The 23,798-nt window shown below is 36.7% G+C and overlaps 2 protein-coding genes across 2 annotated transcripts in view; both read left to right on the top strand.

Annotated features, from left to right (window-relative positions):
- Positions 1 to 23,798, top strand: part of LOC145683063 (uncharacterized) — a 334,454-nt gene that overhangs the window by 15,576 nt on the left and 295,080 nt on the right. The window contains exon 2 of the mRNA XM_081754422.1: positions 10,955 to 11,020. Coding sequence (XP_081610548.1) covers positions 10,980 to 11,020 — 41 coding nt within the window. The 5' untranslated portion in view covers positions 10,955 to 10,979. The remainder of the gene's footprint in view (positions 1 to 10,954; positions 11,021 to 23,798) is intronic.
- Positions 3,737 to 4,915, top strand: LOC145683062 (uncharacterized). The gene has a single exon (XM_081754421.1). It carries the CDS (start codon positions 3,737 to 3,739, stop codon positions 4,913 to 4,915), a length of 1,179 nt encoding a protein of 392 aa, XP_081610547.1.

Genomic DNA, 23,798 nt, shown 5'->3' on the forward strand with positions numbered 1-23,798 from the left:
TTGCTCTTGGCCTTGTTTTGGTGATCACCAAGTAGCGATGAGCATATTTTCTTGCTTTCCGTATAGTATGAAAGACCATAATCAAAATCACACTTGGTCTTCATTTGTACCGATGAGGCGAGCATTCTTGGCTATTGTATAGCATGAAAGACCACCAAAACTACGAAATGCAGGACCAAGACTTGACTGCAAGACAAAGAAAAGGACGCAGTATTGATGACCAAGACCCAGGGAGCGAATTGTTTGAATTTCATTTGTTGGGCTGAAAGTGATGAAATAAAATTAGTACTTTGTAATTAAATATCATACAGTATTTTTAAATGTTAAATTACAAAATTCATGTTATGTATCTTCTTACGTGCAACTATATATACTGTAAAATACGTTTTAATTACCAAGAAAGAAAAATCAAAGTGGCACATGTCCAGGAATCATAAGAACCTATTTTGGAATGAAAGTTGAAGGGTTGGAAAAAATCAGTTGTTCTCCCGTTTCGTCAACCCTTATCATTGTAGTTAAACGATTTCCTTTTGTCTCCTCCAAGAGACTCTTGCTATTGCCTTCCGAGAAGCCCCCTGCCGTCCAAGCAGGTGAGAAAACTGACCTTGAATAAAAATTTCGTCACATAGAACTAAAGCAAGAAAAAAAAAGTACACTTCTCCCACGTCGGACATTGGTTTCAGTTATAAAAAGAAATAACCAAACCTCAAAAGTGCCAAATATTCATTAAGATGCATATACAAATCCATCGCTTGATCTAGCTAGTGGTTAACGTGTAAGACTTCGGTACACGTGGTCCAGGTTTAATTCCCAATGTGAGTGCATTTTGGCGTTCACCCAGTGTCGTGACTATAGTGCTCTCAAACGGTTCGGGTTGACCCGACCCGACTCGGAACGGGTCAGATCGGGTCGGGTTAACTCGGGTCGGGTTGGGTCAGTCGGGTCAGCTCGGGTCGGGTTGTCGGGTCAGGTCAATGAGGTCGGATCACGGTTCGGGTCATCGGGTCGGGTCAGTCAATTCAGGTCACGGGACCGGTCGGGTCGGTCTTCAACCCGACTCGACCCGACCCGTTGAGAGCACTACATGCAACGCTTCTCAACGATATTTCAGATATTACTCCAGAATAAGTGCGACTCAAAATCCGACAACACAGAACTCATCGCATTCATGAAAGAAATTATGGTCAAGAAGAGAAGCTATAATTCATTACCGACTCATATTTAGCACAGCTTTAATTCCTACAAATAAAATTTAAACAAAATAAAATAATAACAACATCAAGCAGGAAGTACATTTGTTGCACAATATTTTATCGGTGCATCTAGTTCTTCAGCTCATATAACACCAGTTACGGTGAAGAAGACAAGACAAGACAAGACAAAAGAAATGGTTGTTGTTGATATAATGTGTATGTATAGAAGAATAAGCAAATGTATCTAGGCACGATTCGTATAATTTAAAAGGAAAAAAGCGATAGTTATGGTCAGTAACTATTAGTTAATATGTTTAGTGTTATACCTTATCGACCTAAAGTTGATATGTTAACAAATTAGAGCTAAAAGGAGAATTAAAAATATTATCGTTTTATCTGGTGCCGTAGACCCGGGACACTGACGAGGAAACGGTCTCAAGTGTAAACAACTGATTTGGCTGGGGTCCAGATATGTCTTACGGGAGACCAAATTAGGAGACGAGTATTTTTCCGTTCGGGCCCATACGCAGAAATTTCTGAAATACGGGGCCCCAAAGTGCCCCTACATGCTATAACTAGGAAGTGAATGACGTTACTTGTACACAACCGATTTGGCTGGGTTCCGGATATGTGTTACGGGAGACCAAATTAGGGGACACGTATTTTGGCGTTTGGGACCATACGCAGAAATTTCTGAAATACGGGGCCCCAAAATGCCCCTACATGCTATAACTGGGAAGCGAATGACTTTACTTGTACACAACCGATTTGGCTGCGGTCCGGATATGTGTTACGGGAGACCAAATTAGGGGACACGTATTTTGGCGTTTGGGACCATACGCAGAAATTTCTGAAATACGGGGCCCCAAATGCCCCTACATACTATAACTAGGAAGCGAATGACGTTACTTGTTCACAACCGATTTTGCTGGGGTCCAGATATGTGTTACGGGAGACCAAATTAGGAGACACGTATTTTAGCGTTTGGGCCCATACGCAGAAATTTCCGAAATACAGGGCCCCAAAGTTCCCCTACATGCTATAACTAGGAAGCAAATGACAATACTTGTACACAACCGATTTGGCTGGGGTCCGAATATGGCTATTATATGCCCAAGTCGAAGAGATGTAGTTTTTTCTTTTTTTTTTTTTCGACCGAACCTGGCAGGCCGGCAAACTTTACTTCCGCCACACTGCCCGGTTTCCTGACAACACACGCCGTATCGATTAAATATTAATGTTCACTCTCTTGCACAAAAGTGTTCCGTCCAGTTTCCACACATCCTAACCATAGAAATACAGGCGAATATCACAAACATTATTATGCTCCGTTGACACCCTCGTGGTGAGCAGATCCACCCTAGACGGCTCGTGCCAGCTTAACATTTGTTCAGAATTGCATGGGTACCACATATGCCAAATTCATGGCCTTATTGAAAATCTAGCAAATATGGGACCATGTATATTCGACATTCCTTTTTGTGGGACTTAACAACAAAAACAAGTCACATACTTTTGCATATATATTAACATCTTATTCCAAGCCATGCCAACATTCCGTACTAGTAACGTCATTCGCTTCCTAGTTATAGCATGAAGCGCAACTTTGGGGCCCCGTATTTCGGAAATTTCTGCGTATGGGCCCAAAAACCATAACACGTGTCTCCTAATTTGGTCTCCCGTAACACGTATCCGGACCCCAGCCAAATCGTTTGTGTACAAGTAACGTCATTCGCTTTCTAGTTATAGCATGTAGGGGCACTTTGGGGCCCCGTATTTCGGAAATTTCTGCGTATGGGCCCAAACGCCAAAATACGTTTCTCCTAATTTGGTCTCTCGTAACACATATCCGGACCCCAGCTAAATCGACTGTGTACAAGTAACGTCATTCGCTTCCTAGTTATAGCATGTAGGGGCACTTTGGGACCCCGTATTTCGGAAATTTCTGCTTATGTTCCCAAACGCCAAAATACGTGTGTCTTACTTTGGTCTCCCGTAACACACATCCGGACCCCAGCTAAATCGGTTGTTTACACTTGAGACCGTTTCCTCGTGAGACCTCTAGTTCTGAATGAAAGTAAGAACGAGGTTTAGGTATATACATATATCTCTTTTATGAGTTTTACTACTTTGAGAAGTGAAGAAAAGGTCCGAAGAATTAACAATATGCAGGATTCAGAGATTGAGGAGTTACCAAGTACTTTAGATACAACTGTGTCCGAAAATACCGAAACCGTGTCCGAACATTCCTATTCTAATGTTGTTGATACGATTAGACAACTACTAGATGCTAAATTCGAGCAACTACAAAAATTGTACGATGAAAAGCTAGAATCAAACATAAAAAGCTAGAACAGATACTAACTGCTAAATTTGATCAACAACAAAAATCGAACGATGAAAAGCTAGAACAGACACTGACGCAACACAAATCTCTTGCAGATAAAGTACAAGGTATACAAGAAAATTTTGATCACCTGCAACGCAATTTGAAAGAGAACTTGCAAGTATTGGTTGAAAAAGTGAATGGTACTGGTGTGAATATGAAAGTAGAACCGGAAGAAGGTCAGAAGGAGGTCGATGGACGAAATGAAAATATTGAAGAACAGGATGAAAACGAAACAACTGAACCTGTGGTGAATGGCGATGCGGAAGGTGCTAGAATTAAAGAAGAACCACCATCTCCGGCCAAAGAGGCCACCATCACTACTACTACAGGCGTATTCAAAATTGAAGTGAAAGATCTGCCGAGATTATACAGGTTAGGGGAGTTGAAGAAATTGTTAACAGACGATTTGAAGTTGGGAAGCCATACTGTTAGGTCACCGAAAAAAGCGAGTCCTTGGATTTATTTGATCTTCAAAACTGAAGAAGACCAACAGAAGGCAGTAATGACCTTGAATGGATACAGTTCGAAGAAGCGAGTTCTTTTAGCCGAAGTTGCCGAAACTGATCAACGTAAACGAAAATTGGAAAAGTCTGATGATAAGGATTCTAAAAAGGCGAAAGTTGAGTTACCTGTAGAAGATAGAATAAAACAGGCTACAATCCCTTTGTGGGATGTTACTTATGAAGAACAGTTGAAGAAGAAGACTGAAGAAATAAAATCTTCACTCACGCGACTGACGGATTTGCTGCTAGGAAGGAATCTGGATTTAGCAGGTTGGGCAGAAGAAAGAAAAGAGAAAAATGAAGGATTTGCAGACTTTCTGAGGCATTTGCCTATAGGGAAGATTAAGGATGATTTGACAGATTATTTCCAAAACAGAGAAGGAAACAGCTTGAATGTAACATCGCTCTATTTCCAGACCTTCACTGAAAAGGAAGAAGGTGAGAAACCTCCACCACTGCAATTGTTATTCGGAAAAGAATATGTGAAAGAAACTATCTGTGACATAAGTTTCCGAATATCTCCAGATTCTTATTTTCAAGTGAATACTTCGGGAGCCGAGCAACTTTATATTTCCATCGCGGAAGTGGTTGAAGTTGACGAAGAAACTTCCTTGATAGATGTGTGTTGTGCCACTGGAGGAATTGGATTCACCCTTGCTAAGAAATGTGCTCAAATTCTTGGCACAGAAATGTCGAATCAGGCAGTTGAAGATACAAGAGACAATGTTGTAAAGAATGTCATCACAAACAGCGAGTATTTTGTTGGACCGGCTGAAGATATTTTGCCCACCGTAGTGGAGAAAGTAGCTGGAAAAAATTTGTTATTGTAGATGCACCTAGAGCTGGGTTTCATCAGAAGTTTCAGCGACATAATAAAAAGGTAGAACAGAAACAGGAAAATAAATATCAGATCAAAGTTGGTGACATGGTATTTCTGAAGCTCCATCCACAAAGCAATGCTAACTTAAAGCGAATTTATAAGTTTTGTGATGTCTATGCTGGCCCTTACCTATGTATTAAGGAAATTAATCCTAATGTGTTTGAATTGATTGATGCTAAAACAGGCAAATCTATAGGATTTCGCAATATTGATGAACTGAAGGTATGGCAACCTTCGGAAATCACGAGAAACAAATGGCTAAAGCTAGTTAAAACTTTAGTCAACCCTGATGTGTTAACTAAACTAAGCTTGGACAAAAATTCTTAATCTATTCTCTTGGACGTTACGAGTTGTGTTATGAGTACTTCATTTGAATTTTATATATGTGCAACATGTTATGATATACCTCTTGTTTTAAATATTTTGTGTTGTTAATTTATTTTATCTTTGTACTAACTTTGAGCGTTATGTTTATCTTTATTTTATCTTACGTGTTCAAAAGAGATCTGATTGTGTTAAATTGAAATCCATGACATTGATCTTAAATTGAAGTTTCTAAATATAATTGTTGACTTCCGATCTTGTTGACGTTTTATATGATGACAATCTTAATTGTAAATAATGTTATGTGTATATGGATGTTATCGCTCAATGTAAAAAGGAACAATTAACTATTAACTCTGCGTAAGTCACCAGTTAGTTATAATTTTCAATAGACCCATAAACAATATTTTTAATATATCGACGATTTTCTGATATGTGATTAGTAATAAAATAAAATGTTATTATAAATGAATTTATATATATATATATATATATATATATATATATATATATATATATATATATATATGGAGAAGGAAAAGAGAAGAAAAATACTGTGACCATTGTGTACGTCGTGGTTCGGATTAATCTTTTAGTCTCATACCTTGCCTTTTTCTCCTTTTTATTTCCCAGCTATCTCACGACGACTATGGTCAATGCCCATGCCTACAGCTTCGCCATGCGGGGACTGGGAGCACAGCAGGCGTAGATGCAGGCAACGTAGATATATGTACTAATCTACGAGTATGGTGAAATTAAACATTGACTTCACAAATAATGAACTCGAACTTAGATAATAAATGTATAATGTCACTTAATAAACACAAACACTACATGCACTTGAATTTAAAATATAACTGTACTTTACAACCCTTTACTGAATATCGACGTTAAGGTGGCGTGGCATATAGATAAAAACAACTCACGTCATTCTTCGGCTAGCCCATAAAGTAGTTCCATCGATGTCCTGGGTTCAATCGCAGATGCTGCTCCTGGAATTAATGTCCTGGGTTTGGGTTCCGACTGCTGCTTCCTCGATGAGTATCCCAAGCTGGCGCTACAAATATGATTTTTGTCCATAGTCCCGGACGAATCGTACTTCGGGGTTTCACTTATATTGATATTTGTCGTAATGAACAGTAAACTCGACTTATTCGTCACATCAAAACTGTTACGTACTCACATTCAAAACACTTTGAGATTAAATTGTTAGTCACCTTTATAATTAATTAAGTCACACGCTTGGAGACAAGGTGCGTACAGTACGTAACTTCAGGCAGCGTGGACGCTGCCCTCGAGTAGGTACTGGCTGACTCGCCTAGCACACGGCAGCGAGGAGGTAGTTTACACAAAGGGTGTCCAAACACTGAAGCTTTTTCCAGTTGGTTATTGTGTATGAGTTCTTCGGGGCTGGAGTCCCCCGGTTATGACGTATAATACTGAATTCAAGCTCTTTGGCTGAAGAGATGCGAATGCATTAACAAATGCATTCGAATTAACAAATCAGAGATGCACGACGACAACATGTAGGTGTTCTTGCAACTGTCCCGTTTTTCCGGACTCGAGAAATCGTTCACAAAGAGAGTCGTTGTTTCCACAGCGTATGTCCATATATAGTCATGAAATCGGACTGAGACTCACCAACACAAATGAAAAGACATACCAAAGCGATGAGGGAAGAGTTTCTAGAATGTTGGAGATATACAAGGCTTGGTTAATAAAGTTCAGAATAAGTCTATTTTTCCAATGTCTCTTTTAAATCCTAAAAAAAGCGAGCTTTAGGCCGGTGACAATACTTATATTAATGTAATAATAATTTAATACGAGGGCTATTCAGAAGGTGAATGTTCAAAAATATTTCATCCAGGGTTCTTTCCTTTACTGTACTAATACTGTTACGGAATTCCCGTTCTGGGCGACATTTTATACAACGGTATATGTTATTATAATGGTATTGTCAATCTGTACCTGTTTTGTCGATACATGATCAGAGGCGCAATAACCGAACATATATAGTTAAAAGAGAAAACAAGTAATTAATTGGTTGTCATGGTAAAAATTATTATTGACACGAGATACTCAAAAGAAATGGTTGTTGTTGATATAATGTGTATGTATAGAAGAATAAACAAATGTATCTAGGCACGATTCGTATAATTTAAAAGGAAAAAAGGGATATTTATGCTCAGTAACTATTAGTCAATATGTTTAGTGTTATGACTTATTGACCTAAAGTTGATATGTTAACAAATTAGGGCTAAAACGAGAATAAAAAATATTATCGTTTTAATGTAAAGCATAGTTTGTTGAGAAATCGCTAGGTTTTTACTAAGCCACTTACTTCTTCACCACTGTATATAACGGAGGAGAGTCCCGTGGTATTTCACTGATTTCCTAATTAATTTACTTCGGTGACTTTCCTTGGTGGAACAAAAATGTTATAACAGTTAGGATCTGGATGTTCGTGAAATTATCTTTTGGGCACACATAATCACTTCAGAGGTCTGAGAAACAATAAGAATTTCATTATTACTGGTAATATGAAAATTTGTATTTTTACATACAGAGATATGTTTTTCTAAACTAACATTTTTCTACCTAGTACCTACACCACTCTTGGATTGCGCTACGACATTTTCAGCAGCCCCTCGTATTTTTTTTTTCTCTCTCATATATATATATAGGGAGAGAGAGAGACAGAGAGAGAGATCCGTAGCATATAGTACTAGACGAATGTGTTAGATACTTGTAGCATACGCGAAAGTACTTCAATTTATGTTTAGACTTCAAAAGCTTCATTGAATAATATTTCATGTGCAGACGTTACTTAGTTACAAATTTTACTTGAAATAAGTTTAATTTATAATCATATAGGTCTAATATGAAAACAGCAACGAAATACACAATGTAATGTAAAATAAGTCAAACGTAATAAATATGTCATTTTTGATATGGCAAATAGCCCCCCACCCGAAAATGTATCTGTCCCTCCTTTGCCCCCTAAGAACTTAAAGCTGGCGTCGTCACTGCTTGCGAGATACTAATTCTTTTCGCAAAAATTCGGATCTTCACTATCTCTTTAGGATACGTAGCTTAATGAAAGCAATAAATATAACATCCCAATTTGGACTAATGGCTAACTATATACTATAAATCATTTCATTTGACTTTGCAATTTGGCCATGATGATCAGGCACACATTGTTACATTCAATTTTTTATATAATAATTTATATATTACAGTGATTCAAAAATGTATTTTTCCAGTAGTTTGCTCCTCTAAAAACTCACAGGCCTCGAAAGCAAAGTAGTAGTATGTCCTATTGCTACTATTACAATTGCAAATATCAATATCCAAAAGTGCCTGAAGTTCTTTTTTTTTTTTTCACTTATACTCTCCTCAGGTAAGTAGACAGAAACAAATGGAAAAGGAAGGGAAATGAATGGAAATGAAGGTCTTGAAAGTTAAACGCAGATAAATTTACCAATCTTTAGATGATCCTGTCTACAATGCAGTGAGCAGAGTGAGTCTGTAGGTCAGACTGAGTCGGTGGGTCACAGTGGGTCACGGTGGGTGGTGGGTCAGAGTGGGTCACATGTTGACACAGGCCCACTGACCCACTCAGAAAACTTGACCCACCGACCCACTGACCCATTCCATCTCTGAAAGGTGCTAAGCACCAAAATGCAAATTTCTCAGGAAAGCATAAACACGAATGAAACAGTAATTAATTCCGATTCTTTCTTTCTTCTAGAATTCAGTTTTCGCTGCAGACCTTTCATACAGTCTCGCTTTTGCACAACATTAAACATGAAATGGGTAGTCAGGATATACACTTAGTTAAAAATTAACGAAAATGGCGCTTAGCACCTTTCTGCTTTCTGGAGGCGATATGGATGTTTTAGTTCTAAGTCTAAAATATTCAAAACAGGAGTCCGAATCCGAACTTCGAAATTTCGCATCTGCATCCAGGAACCGGATCCGGATCCAAGATCCAAACTTTCGGATCCGGATCCAAGATCCGAATTTTTGGATCCGGATCTTACAGGATCCGGGTGCGAATCTTATAGGATCCAGATTCGTCTAGCCATCCCTAGTGGTAATTAAGATATGGGACTTTACAGAGATGATGATGATGAGTTTGATGATTGTGAGAACTGTAACGTGAAAAATCAATTAACAAAAACAGGATGGGTCAGAAAATAAGTTTACACCTTGTAGATATACAGAGGATGGACAAGAATATGGAAACACCTGAAAAAATCCACATTACTTTTATTAATAGCGTGTAGGATAACCTTTCGCACGTAGGACGCCCTGCAGTCGGCGGGGAATAGAGAAATACAGGTCGTGTATGGTTGTCAAAGGGATGTTATACCATTCTTCCGCCGAAGCAGCTGCAAGTTGTAGAGACAACGGTAGTGGGTAGCGGACTCCCACCTTGGTCTCCAAAACCGACCACAAGGGTTCAATGATATTGAGGTCTGGCGATTGTGGAGGCCATGCAGATGCGACACTTTATCTTCGAGCCATCAAACCAGTCCTGGACGATAGCTGTACGAACAGAGGTTAGGCATTCTTATCTGGGAACAAAATTTGCTGTATGGGGTGCATCTGGCCACTCGAAATAGCTACGTAGTCCTTGGCAGTGACGTGTCCATGTAGGGTGATGATGAATCCGGCAGAATACTAGGATGTGGCTGCCCAAATCATCACTGAACCACCGCCATGCTTCACTCTTGGTAACATACAGTCTATATCGTACACTTGTGCTGGCGTTCTCTACACGTAAACTCGGCCAGCAATTGGAAACAATGTAAAGGAAGATTCATCCGACTAGATGATAGTCTTCCACTGCTCCATTGTCCAGGTTTTATGGGCGTTGTATCACTGTTTTCGTATAGCAACATGGTCAACAGCCACAAGTTGTTTGGGAATTGCTCGCTAACAGAGTTTGTAAGTACTGTATTCAGCTCAGCTGTGACTTTTGGCGCTGTAGTGACCTGCTTTGTCACAATTCTACCCAATGTGGTCTGTCTTTGTCACGCAACACACATTTGCGCCCACGCTGGTGCTTCACTGATGCGTTTTTTTGTGGGGGACACTCGTAGGCATTCTTCGATACTATGCCCGTTGATACACTAAACATTTCCGTTACCTTCGTCACGGAAGTTCCCTCCATGGGCGCGTACACAATTTGTACTCTTCGAAACTTATCATCTCAGACGTGATTCACGATAACCTGCACGGATGGGTCGCTGAACTGTAACTGGCCCATCTTTTCGATTGGCCAGGTTGTATACCTCACAGAATGTGCCGGTGACCACAGCGACACCTACCATTCAGATTCAAATCGTGTTTGAAGTCGCTACCTCTTTTATACAGATGTTTCCATATTTTTGTCCATCGCCTGTAAGTTCTAAGGCATAAGAGATGTGCTTTTGTTTTTAAGATATTACTGTTAATTCTGTGCATTCCATAGCTATATGACATTGGAACATTTCTTGAGTCCATTGCTTTTATTATAATCCAATAAAATATTACTGAGATACTTAGATTAAGAGAAGTTGATATGAATTGAACTATTTTTCTTTTACTGTAGTTGGTATTATTGAGGATATACTTTTGCTGAAATACTTAAGTTCATCAATGAATTTTCTTTCAGATTTCTTTTATGAAATTATATAGAAATGGCTGGTAGAATAAACAAGATAAAGATAAAGGATTTCGTGTGAGTATTTTGCTTTCTTTCTTATGTACATAATTTATCGAACCTCTAAAATGTAACTTCCATTATCAAAGATTCACATTGTTCTACTTTTCCAACCTTTATTGGAAAAATAGGAAAGATCATACTTCTAATGGCAAATTCTACTTTCCTAAGTTTCAATCACAAATAAATTTATGCAAGTAATATTTTAATTAAGTTTATACTCCATTTTTGTTGGAATACTTCAGTTGACCTTGATCCTAGTTGCTGAAAGTGTAATTAGTGTTCGGAGTTTTAAGTGCTCACTGTTTTTAATTCTTGCTTTTAAAACGAAACTAAACTCTTCGATAACACTCGGTGTCAAGTGTTGCATCCGCTTGGGAATAGTGATAGTTTTACGTCACTTCTATTTTTTTTGTTTTCTTGTTCTTTATTTGCTTAGTCTGTCTCTAATATTCTTTCTCTTCTTTTCGTATTTAACTGCTCGCTTTTTGGATCAAAAGAGCTAATATGTTTCAATCAAAAAATTTTCTTGTACGCCTTATATCTGGAGAACTACATACAATGTAGCCAAACTCAAGCTATCACTTAACTCAGTATGTGCTTATTTCAAGAAAATACGAAAACTCGATATAGTGGCCATTCAAAAATTTATGAGCCCTGATCGAAGATCCAATATATTTCATTCAAATATTTTCTCTTACGCCTTATATCTCGAGGACTACATACAGTGTATCCAAACCTAAACTATCACTTAACTCAGTATGATGTGTTTATTCCGTAGAGACCATTCAATTTAGGGGCCATTCAAATATTTTGTGTCCCAAATACTAATTATAGGCCAAGATCGCAATCTTTTAATGTATTTTGTGGATCATTCCTAAAATCCTTGGTCAAGATCGCAATCTTTTGATCCATTTTTTATCATTCCTAAAATGCTTGTTTTCAAAATTTTATTCTAAATTTCGTGTTCACCGTTAATTAACTGTACGAAAATTTTGACAAGATTGTATTTGTACTCTTCCTGAATCAGGGCGCTGGCGCAATTCCCAAAACATTTCAACCTTTTCAGCTCGGGAAGATACGAGATTTGCAAACAAAATGTTTAATTTCTATGGTTATATATGTGTGACAGTTACCATAAGACACATGGAACAATCACGTTTAGAAAGAGAACGGTAAACTGTCTACTTCCGTGAAGGAATAAATAACTGGGTTTGCCGATGAGATGTTTGACAAATTGAGTGTTGTTGAACTTGAAACACCCTACGGTGTGTACAGATGTGGAAAGAACCTTCAGCATTCATAAAGTCGTTTATCTCCAAATAGTATAACCAACTGGGGATCGGGTCGCTGTTCGGGCTGCCATTTATTTGTAACCGACTATTAATAGTAGTCTGTCCTCCGTCATCTTGGCAGTTTGTATTTGATGAAGACCAGGACTTACTTGGGTAGGACGTTGAAGGACCTCTCCAAGAAAGGATTACCAATTGTTTCAAAATCGCTCGTCGGTCTCAATGATGAGATGAGCATTAGGCGCCAAGAGGTTCGTATGTCTCGTCCCGAAAACCTCACGGACGATCAGACGGTCATCCAGACCACAACACACACAAATATCATTCATACAAACAACGATAACACACTGGATTAAATAACACAATACTTATTTATTAGAATGCTAGTATGGAAAAAAGTAACGAAGAGAAATGAACACAACACTTAACACAGAATATGTATCATAATCTTCATTACTAAAATCACACTTTGCCATTTTAATGCACTGTAGCCCTTTTAATCACTTTGATTTATTTATATATATATATATATATATATATATATATATATATATATATATATATATATATATATATATATATATATATATGAGATTATGACTGAGATTACAGTATAAATACTTTTCTCACACCATTGACGCACTTGGGGGATTAGCACTGGGGGAAAGTTGCCGGGATGATAATCCCACGTAGCAATCTAGTTGCTCGTCTAAACACCGTCTTCAGCAAAATAAGTTTCCAAAGTGGAATGCTAATGTTGGAGGGCGCGTTTATAACTTACATGTACGCACAAGGTATGTGAACCTGGGACTTCACTGGTTGGGGCAGCCGTAAGAAAACGTCCTTCACCGGCTAATAGCTTGGGCCCCTTAACACAAAGTCGTACTTGATTCCCGACGCAACGTGCGTGGTGGCTGCACACAATTCCGGAGTAAAACTCCTCGAGCGCAAAGGTTCGAAATACGAGCTGCAATGTTGACTGAAGAGTGTTGGCAGTTCATTCTAAAAACACTTAGTTAAATCACCTGCATGCACATGCAAACAGAATACGTAAAAGCATTTATATTAATTTTAGTCCACTGGTCACGGTGCACGAGACTTTGCGATAACTCGGGCGTGAGAAAGTGCTGATAACGAACTGGAAAAGCGATGAGGCTGGTGTCATTCCGGTGCTCAAACATCTGGCCAGCTACTATTTCCATAAATGAATAAAGAAATCACTTAATTCAGCCCAAATAGCTGCAGAATATACTGTGCATAATAATAAGTCAGGGAAAAACACTGAAAAGGTTCGTCGCTCACTGAAATGTTCTCACCAAAAAGCAATGTTTTAATTATATATGTGAAAAAACAATGAGAGACTTCTTTGTCCAGTTGCGTGGGAAGGAAGCAATTCCCACCGAGGAAAGGACTTATTTTCGTCGCAGAATAACGTATAAATCGGAAAAATAATCACTGTCTCTACGAAATATACAGAGCGTTAACAAAATTACTTCTATAACCTGGTGGCAGTAATAGATTGGCGTTCATAGGAGTAACGACCTGTTAAGTACACACGTAGACAGGTTGAGCACTCCTGGACGTTTAATGAGATTTGAGTAAAATTAGGTTTTTCACTAAAAATTAAAATTAGGTAGTAGACAACACTGTGATATGGTGTGAGACTTAGTGGATAAACTATGAATGGCTTTTCACCTATAAACGAGCTATTTGAAATAGATAACGTGTTCACTGCAAGAAAATATGCTGAGATTCCTGCGTGAGCAATATCCAATCCAAATGTTCCATGAAGTAGTAAGATTCTCTTGAGCGAATGGTGCAGTTGGGTTTCCTTATCTTCCGTTTCTTCAAATGTTGAAGCCATGCTACCTTCCTGTGTTGGATATCCTCCATGGTTCTCCAACGATGAGTTGATGAGGGGAGAAGGGGAGATTTGTTTTTTCACTGGTGTGAAAAACGAGGCATGGTTAAAACACCTGTATGATAACTTTTTTCACTGAAAGTGCGCAAAAAGCGTTTATAGAGCTATTTAAATTGTTATTTAAAAAAACACTAATCAATACTTTTAGTAAAATGTTTTAAGTGTTCCGCTTCGATTACTTTATGTTGTGTATTATGAAGTAAATATACACACTCAATAACTATTCATTAAAAATATCGACTTCAAGGATTATCAAACATGTCAATAAAAATTAGTAAATGTCTTCTTTTAAAATGTACTAATATCTTTATTTAAAACATTGAAATATGAATGAATATGTAAATAGCAAATATGTTAAACGTATAAACTATTAAAATTATTATCAAAGTTTCAATATTACTAGAATATATTTGAAAAATAAGAAGACCATTGAAAAAGTAAAATGAATGAAAATGTAAACACATTATAAACCAACAATATACAAACAAAATAACGTCTTCACCTGTATGTTTTTTTTAAAATAGTACCTTGTGTTGCTTACCGAAAAAGAACGAAAAATCGTTTTCCAGAAAAAATAAAATAAACTTAATGTCAAAAGTGATTCGTAGTAACTCCAACAAACAAGTATGATTCTATACATCAAAAAAGAAAGATTGTGACTTCGTTGACATGTATGAAGAAAATTCGGTACGCCATAAAATCAAAGTGACATCTGCTCGCCATGTGAAAATTGAGACTTTAGTTCGATAATGCTCAATACACCAAATGATATTATTCTGAAACAAAGTTATTATTAGCTTAGGCCTATAATAATATTTGTTATTCACTTCCAAAATAGTAAATATTGTAGGGTTACCAGAATAGGTGGTTACTATCTGCAAAAGAACTTATTAATAAAGCGTTGAAAACTATACAGTGTTGATCCTAGTTTCTCGAAGGTCTGACTCAAGGAAGTTGACACTAGTCCAAACATTCCTGAAAGTAAACGGTCATTACGCCATGAATTAACCAAAACCATAGGTGGGGAAAATGTGTAATACTACATGTACTTACACACAAAATATGCCATCTACACCTGCGATGAAAAGTAGAAACGTGGAAAGACCTGCAACCATAGGCACTTACAAAAATGTTTCTATACAGAGCTGAAATATAAACACTTTCATATTCAGTAAAATACACGTATGTTCCCTGACACATAACGTACGTCTTCCACCTAGAAAAAGATGTGTAAACATACAAAATACAAATGCTCTCGTAGCATCGTAAAATATGTCTCTGCAAAACAAAATACATAAGACCTAAAACATGTGATACAAACAAAAATATAGTCAACGACATTACAACTTTCTAGTCGGCCTGAAACATCAAAATTAAATTCCCTACAAGACAGTTATGTCATTTCACGACAGTTAAAATTTCTTATTCATCTTTGCTATAAAAGATTCAAAATGTTCTTATTAACACATTAAAATTCAAAGTCATCGAGCATATAAAATGATTGACAGAAAGTAATTTTCATAAATCGTTATGGCTTCATGCTGTTGGAAAAAAGAAAATAAGTGTATTTTTCGGGATCTATATCGATATCTCTAAGACGGCTGAAACCTCATAAATAATGGGCCATGTCAATTTTTGAAGAAAATCATCCGTCATTGGTGGTATGGCTGAAACCTAAATATTTGTATAAAAAATACTTTGGCCATGTTGATTTCTGGAAGGAAATTCTCCATACTGTTAGTTAGGTTGAAATCTGAAGACTCGTATTAAGAGACCTTCGGCCATGTTGATTTGTAAAAATCCTCCATAACGATAGCAATTTTGCTAATAAATTCCAAATAGTTTTGGGACATACTGTGACTAAAATATAACTTTCTTAAAATTCGTATAAAAAACATTACGAAATATTATCATACAAGTACACAAGGTAGTTGCGATTCATAAACATTAAAATATTCACTGACATGTTACTAGACATGAAAATATATTCTAAATGTTTAACACAAAATATGTATACTTAATTATGGATTATTGAAAAATAAAAGAAATCTATATTAAAGTTCTATATTCTACATATAAGATTACATACTGAATTTCAATTACAAATATACAAATATATATAATTAACAACTAAAATTTTTTTATTCTGAGTATTTCGATATTTTTTAGAAAGGATTCTAAAAAGTAAATCAAACATTAATATAATTCACATAAAATAACGTAATTAAGAATTTAGAAAGTGGGAAGGGATTCTAAAAAGAATTTAAAAATTTAAAACACATTAAAATATAATGCCAAAATATCTTCCCACTGGCTGAGGGTGCGGAAATTTCGCCAAAATTTCAAACCGTTTTTGGATAAATACGGTTCCCCTACTTGTTTAGAATGGGTAGATTTTTACTAAAAGTCTTAAATTCAAACATCTGTAAAAATTAATAACATTAAACTAAAAGTAATTTATTAATAAGGTTTGCAACAGTGGTATTCAACTGGTTGAGGTACGAAGTACGACACTGAGCAAAGACAGAAAAAAGAAAAAGAATCATTCAGCTGTGTGTCGCCCTTTATTCGTCGACATTGACAGTTGGTCGAAAATCCAGCGGCTGTTTTATCAAAACAAGAAAGAAAAAACGTGATAGCTGCTCTTCGTTGAACAGTTACAAGCTAAAAGCAAGAAGAAAGAAGTTTGAAAACAAGGCGTATTTTTCTTTCCATTTTTCCGTGAGTTATCAAAACTGAAAGCAAAAACGAAGGAAAATGAATACATGTTTGTCATCTAACAGTTGAAAGAAAGATTAAAAGAAATGCGTGGTTCTTTTCCCTTTTTCGTGGGTCATCATTACTAAAAGCAAGACAATGATTAAAAGAAATACGTCGCTTCCCTTTAAGAAAAGTTTGTATCAACATACAAACTCTTGGTTACCTCTTTTTTCTTTTTCCTATGATTACTGTTTCTATTTTGATTATTACAGTTGGTTTGTCTATTCCTACAGCGGTTACCTCTATGTACAAATCTATGCTTAATGTTGTCACACAAGTTGCGGTCCCTGTCTAATTTGTGATAACTCAGATTACATGATCGTGATTTACGACTCCTTTTGTTTCTGTTACTGAGTTTTTGTATGCGGTCTTGGTTCTGATTCCCTTTAAATTTTATATTGTTTACGTTCTGGTCTGTGTATCTTTGCCTATTGCTATAACTATAACCTCGTTTGCGCTTTTTCTCTCTGTGGTTTGTGATAGTTGTTTTTGTGCGCTTACGACCTCTGTCGTCTACAATCATATGTTCGTAATTTTCACTACTACTACCACTACTAGCGGTGTTACTAGATTCTGAAAAAGTAAAGTCCTTATCAGGTGTGTTACGAGAATGGTTCATGACGTCTGTCTCTGGTTCAGGTTCCGATTCCAAAGTTTCATTTTCAATAGATGTATCTAACTCTACTCCAGGTTCCAATTCCGGTATTTCATTTTTAGTAGGCTTATCTGTCAGTAATTGGAGTTTGGACTCCGGTGTTTTGCTTTCAGAAATTTCTATTTGCAGATTATTTTCGCAACATTCTTCCTGTACAGTGTCTAAATTTTGACCTGATTCATTCTGTACATTAACAAAATTCTCTTTATTTCCATTCCTAACTTCCACCAACTGAGCACGGTTCTCTTTCCTTTCTTCTGAGTATATCTTAATATCTTCACTAGTTATACCCATTTTTTGTAAGATTAAATCTAGTTTCCGACTAAATAAAGCTAATTCTTCTTGTATGTATGGCATCTTGGATTAAATAGAATAAACTATAACAAAAACACGCGATTAAAAAATCACCCGAAAGAATTTTTTTTAAATTCCTGGTAATACGCTAAAAGAGAAATGGTATATTAAAATATTGATTTTATAAATATTCGAGCACCAACGGTCTCGATTCGGGTCGGTAGTTCGGACGTCATTTACTTATAACCAATTCGAGGTCTCTGTTCGGTCGGACATTTATTTGTAACTACCCGGGGTGCGGGTCGCTGTTCGATCTGTCATTTATTTGTAACCGACTATTAATAGTAGTCTGTCCTCCGTGGTCCTGGCAATGGGTATTTGCTGGAGACCTGGACTTGCCTGGGTAGGACGTTGAAGGACCTCTGCAAGAAAGGATTACCAATTGTTTCAAAATCGCTCGTCGGTCTCAATGATGAGATGATCATTAGGTGCCAAGAGGTTCGGATGTCTCGTCCGAAAAACCTCACGGACGATCAGACTGTTATCCAGACCACAACACACACAAATATCATTCATACAAACAACGATAACACACTGGATTAAATAACACAATACTTATTTATTACAATGCTAGTATGAAAAAAAGTAACGAAGAGAAATGAACACAACACTTAACACAGAATATGTATCATAATCTTCATTACTAAAATCACACTTTGCCATTTTAATGCACTGTAGCCCTTTTAATCACTTTGATTTATATATATATATATATATATATATATATATATATATATATATATATATATATATATATATATATATAGGAGATTATGACTGAGATTACACTATAAATACTTTTTTCACACCATTGACGCACTTGAGGGATTAGCACTGGGGGAAAGTTGCCGGGATGATAATCCCACGTAGCAATCTGGTTGCTGCTCCAAACAATTCTGAAGAATTGAAATGAGTCTTCGGCAAAATAAGTTTCCAAAGTGGAATGCTAATGTTGGAGGGCGCGTTTATAACTTACATGTACGCACAAGGTATGTGAACCTGGGACTTCACTAGTTGGGGCTGGCCGTAAGAAAACGTCCTTCACCGGCTAATAGCTTGGGCCCCTTAACACAAAGTCGTACTTGATTCCCGACGCAACGTGCGTGGTAGCTGCACACAATTCCGGAGTCAAACTCCTCGAGCGCAAAAGTTCGAGATTCGAGCTGCAATGATTGACTGAAGAGTGTTGGTAGTTCATTCTAAAAATCACTTAGTTAAATCACCTGCATGCACATCAAACAGAATACTAAAAAGCATTTATATTAATTTTAGTCCACTGGCCACAATGCACGAGACTTTGCGATTACTCGGGCGTGAGAAAGTGCTGATAACGATGGGGTTGGAAAAGCGATGAGGCTGGTGTCATTCCGGTGCTCAAACATCTGGCCAGCTAGTATTTCCATTAATGAATAAAGAAATCACTTAATTCAGTTCCAAATAACTGCGGAATATATACTGTGCATATTAATAAGTCTGGCAGAAACACTGAAAAGGTTCGTCGCTCACCAAAACGCAATATTTTAAATATATATATATGCAAAACAATGAGAGACTTCTTTGTCCAGTTGCGTGGGAAGGAAGCAGTTTCCACCGAAGAAAGAACTTGTTTGTGTAGTAAAATAAAGTATAAATCGAAAAAATAATCACTGTCTTTACGAAATATACAGAGCGTCCACAAAAATACTTCTGTGACCTGGTGGTTGTTATAATAGAATAGTCTATTTTTCCATTTAACAACTTAGATATACGAAAATGAAATATCTACATCTACATCTACAGTATATCTGTCTCTCTCTCTCTCTCTCTCTCTCTCTCTATATATATATATATATATATATATATATATATATATATATATATATATATATATATATATATATATATATATATATAATGTGGGAAGTGCGTACCAAAAGTAGATGGTGTTTACATTGCGGTAATGTTGAATATTTGGCAGACTTGTAATTAATTTGTTAAAAACTAATGATTAATCTGATAAAAAAAGTGAAGATTTAATTTCATCAGTTATTTTTTCAGTTGTTAATTTTTAATTGATAATTGTTGAGAAATTGGTGACGATTAAGAAATTAATCGTTATGTGAAATGAATAGTTTTTCAAAGGTTATCATGCTGCTTGCTGAGCTCCTCCGTGGCTAAGCGGTTAGCGTACGCGCCTTTGGCGTGGGAGACCCGGGTTCGATTCCCGGCGGGAGCTCATGTGGTTCGGATTCCACGTAAATCAGTAGGTCCACGTCTTATATAGCCTCGCTGCTGAAAGGGACGCTAAACTAAAATCAACTCAACTCATGCTGCTTGCTTCAATAATTTCATGGTGGTTTTACAATCTGGCAATCAAAATTTTCTTTATTTTCGAAGAGCCTGAGTTGTGTTAAATGAAACTATTAAACTGTTACAGCTACTGGTTTACCTTGATAAAGAAAAAGAAAACGTTGGTCTAGAAAACAAGGTAACAGTGTTCACTTTAGAAAAGGACTGAAGTATTAAAAATAATTGTAATTTGTAATTTTTTAATTATAAAGATGATGAGTATTGCCGACTAATGCCTGAAGAAAAACTACTGTATAATTGTTGGAGAAATAAGTATAAAAATTCGTTTAAAGCACCCTGTTGTTGTACCAGTACTATATGTATTATTTTTACAAACCATGTTTAATTACAGTAACATTATAATTGTGAAACTTGTATTAATATTTTCTTAACTTCTATAAAAGTAAAGTTCAAAACTATCAGCACTTTAACTTAACTTTAATTTAAAGATTTTAAAGTATGAGCTAATAAGTATTGCCAGCAGATTGCAAGTCTGTATGATATGTTTTACATCCATTACTGTACTCTTCATGATATTGTTCATATTTATTCCCACAAGAAAACGAAAACTAGCTAGTTTTGAGTTTTTTTAACAATGACCCCATGATCGCAAATTCATATCCTACCAGATGTTTCGCAACAATACTATCTATTCAGAGAATTAATTTTAAAACATGTACTCTTTGCAAAATTCTGAAGTAAGATTTTGATTTTGAAAAAAAATGTCTCTAGTAGGGATGGGCAAAACCGGTTTCTATAAAAACCGAAACCCGAAAAACCGACATTTCGGTTTTCTCCAAAACCGGATCGGTTTTTCACCGAAACCGGTTTCGGTGTTCTCCAAAACGGGTTCGGTTTTCACCGAAACTGGTTTCGGTGAAAACTTTTCGAAAACACATAAGACTATTTCTGTGGAAATGGATTCGCTTTCCGGGGAACAACGAAACACCATTCTGGTCAGAAATAGAACAAATTAAAAAAAACGGAATCGGTTTTGAAGAAAACCGAAATCGGATCAGGTGAAAAACCGAACCGGTTTTGAAGAATACCCAACCGGTTTTGAAGAAAACGGGTAACCGGTTTTGGAGAAAACCGAACCGGATTTGAAGAAAACCGAAAAACCGGTTTTTGTGCCCATCACTAGTTTCTAACCTATCTGATGTATATCACAGAATAGGGCTTGAAAATTGTTGTAAAATGACACCTCAACCAGCTCTCTAGCTCAATTATGAGCCCTGATGTGCAGTTGGGTATCTACTTGCAGAGTATGGGTAGGGATTATGGGTAGTTGCAGAGGTGTGTCCTGGAGGTTCGGATCCCCTCCCCAAAATACCGACTTTTAGAGCAACTTTAAATATTTTAATACCATTATTAAAGCTTTGTGAACTTAATGGTTTAGCCCGTTGCTCTGAAGCTTGTCTTCCTGGATCTATTCCAGCTCCCACCCAGTGCGCATTGTGCTGGACAAACGCCGTGTGTGTAGGTTTTCTCGGAGTTCTATTTCCTCCCACTTGATTCCTTCTACTATTTCTTTCATTCTCATCATCGACGTCTCCTTTAGCTTAGCCGGCATATCATTTAAGGTAAAACTTAAAAACAATTTTTCTTAGGGTTCTTATGTCAGTAGCCCTACTTTCTATATGAAATTTTACTGGAAACCTTTCGTTTAACATTTAACTAGTTGTAGGAACGTAGCATTTTGTTTTAAACATGTGTATTTTTTAAGACTTGCTTTAAATATGTGTATTGCTTTAAACATATGTTTGTTTTTATTTTTTTAAGAATCTGTTAAAGAAAGAAAGTTGTCAAAAAGAGCCCTCCATTCACTTTTCTTCCCATGTGAATATTTTATCTCTCGTGGTCAATGTGGTGATCTACATTTATTCCGTCTCTTTCTCCCCCCTTGTTTTAGCGTTTATTGTATTGTTTAAATGCTTATCAGTTAACTTGAGTGTGTTATCGCTGGTGTGAGAAGCTACGTCTATTTACCCTTGCACTCGAAACTAAGACGTAATAAAATATAAAGATTCCAATCATCTCTCTCACCAGGATATATACTATGCTTTGCCAACTGCTATCTAAATCTGGGAGGATTTAGATGAGAGTTGGTCGGCAACGTGTTTGGCTGTGTTTGAACTATCTATATGTGAGAATTGATTTTATTCGCTTTCCTTTTTCTTTTTTACACTCGGTGCGAGGGATAGCTCACTGCTTCTACTAATTACCGGAAGCGCATTACACAACCTATGTTCTCGCGGTTCGAAGAATTTTTAAGTTTAACATTGAATAATTACACAAACAACGACTACGTTTAAATAATTTTATTTCAAATTTGGGATTACTTACATTATATCTCACTATAATTACTGTAAGTTAATAATACTGAATGCATATTAATATATAACAAGAAAAGTACGGACAATATTTTATAATATGTGATTATTATACGGCCGTGAAAAGAAAATGTTGAATATTAACCAGTGTTCGAAGTGGATAAAAAAACAGAGGCGGTATGTTTTATTATGGTTTTGACTCAACATATTGGCTATTTAAATATTGTCTTGATCCAGGGGCGAATCCAGGGGGGGGCGATCGGGACCATTGCCCCCCCAGAAGAGGAAACTTTCTTGTTTTATATATATAAATAAAATCCATCCCAGAATTTGGAGTCCTTAAAAGTAGCATTATGACAACCCACCGCCCCCCCAGAAGTCGGTCCTGGATCCGCCCCTGTCTTGATCACTGAAAAACCAGAGACTGTATGTCCTCATTACTGAAAAAACAGAGGCGGTATTGGATACCGCCGAATACCGTCTCACTTCAACCACTGGTATTAACTTTACTGTCCTAACTAACTATCTCTGTTTCTTTCTTTTCTTTAAAACTGATAAAACAAAATATGCAAATTAACCCGTAGTGAAAGTGGGTTATATGAAGATAATTTATGTATCATGAATTGTGCATCTCTCTTTTTCTTTCTCTCTCTCTCTCTATTTTTTTTTTTTTTTTTTTTTTTTTTGACCAATCCGTAGTTGGCGTGCTGGTTAAATGTACAAAGTTTCCTTTGACATGATTTTGAAGAAATCCAATTCTTGAGCGGTTAAGCCACTGAAATCCCCTTCTGTCGATTTAGAACAAATTTAACACTACTTACGATTTCTTCTAGATAGCGGTCGTGGCGTAAATTGTCCACTCAGACTGCGCAATTAATCGATCCTCCAATAATTTTATAAACTTCCAGTAAACTCTTTGCACACTATGATAACTAATAGGTGTTTTTCCTTCACGATTACTTGATAACCAAAATTGTGTTCTTCACTTGGCGCAACTTTATGAATAAGATTACGAAATGTACTTTGCCTTCAAATCATACTAGGCCTGGTAACTTACACAAATTTTCTAATACTAGCTCGTCGGGCTAGTCCACACACGACTTCCCCGTGGTGAAAGGTTAATCAGCTTCTTCCCGATTGACTTGCGCTTCTT

The sequence above is a fragment of the Thermobia domestica genome, chromosome 4, assembly GCF_964235325.1.
Source record: "Thermobia domestica chromosome 4, izTheDome1.hap1.1, whole genome shotgun sequence".
In the NCBI taxonomy this organism is placed as follows: Eukaryota; Metazoa; Arthropoda; class Insecta; order Zygentoma; family Lepismatidae; genus Thermobia; species Thermobia domestica.

Coding starts and splice junctions, on each gene's coding strand:
- LOC145683062 (XM_081754421.1), top strand. CDS start 3,737: ATGAAAGTAGAACCGGAAGAAGGTCAGAAGGAGGTCGATGGACGAAAT.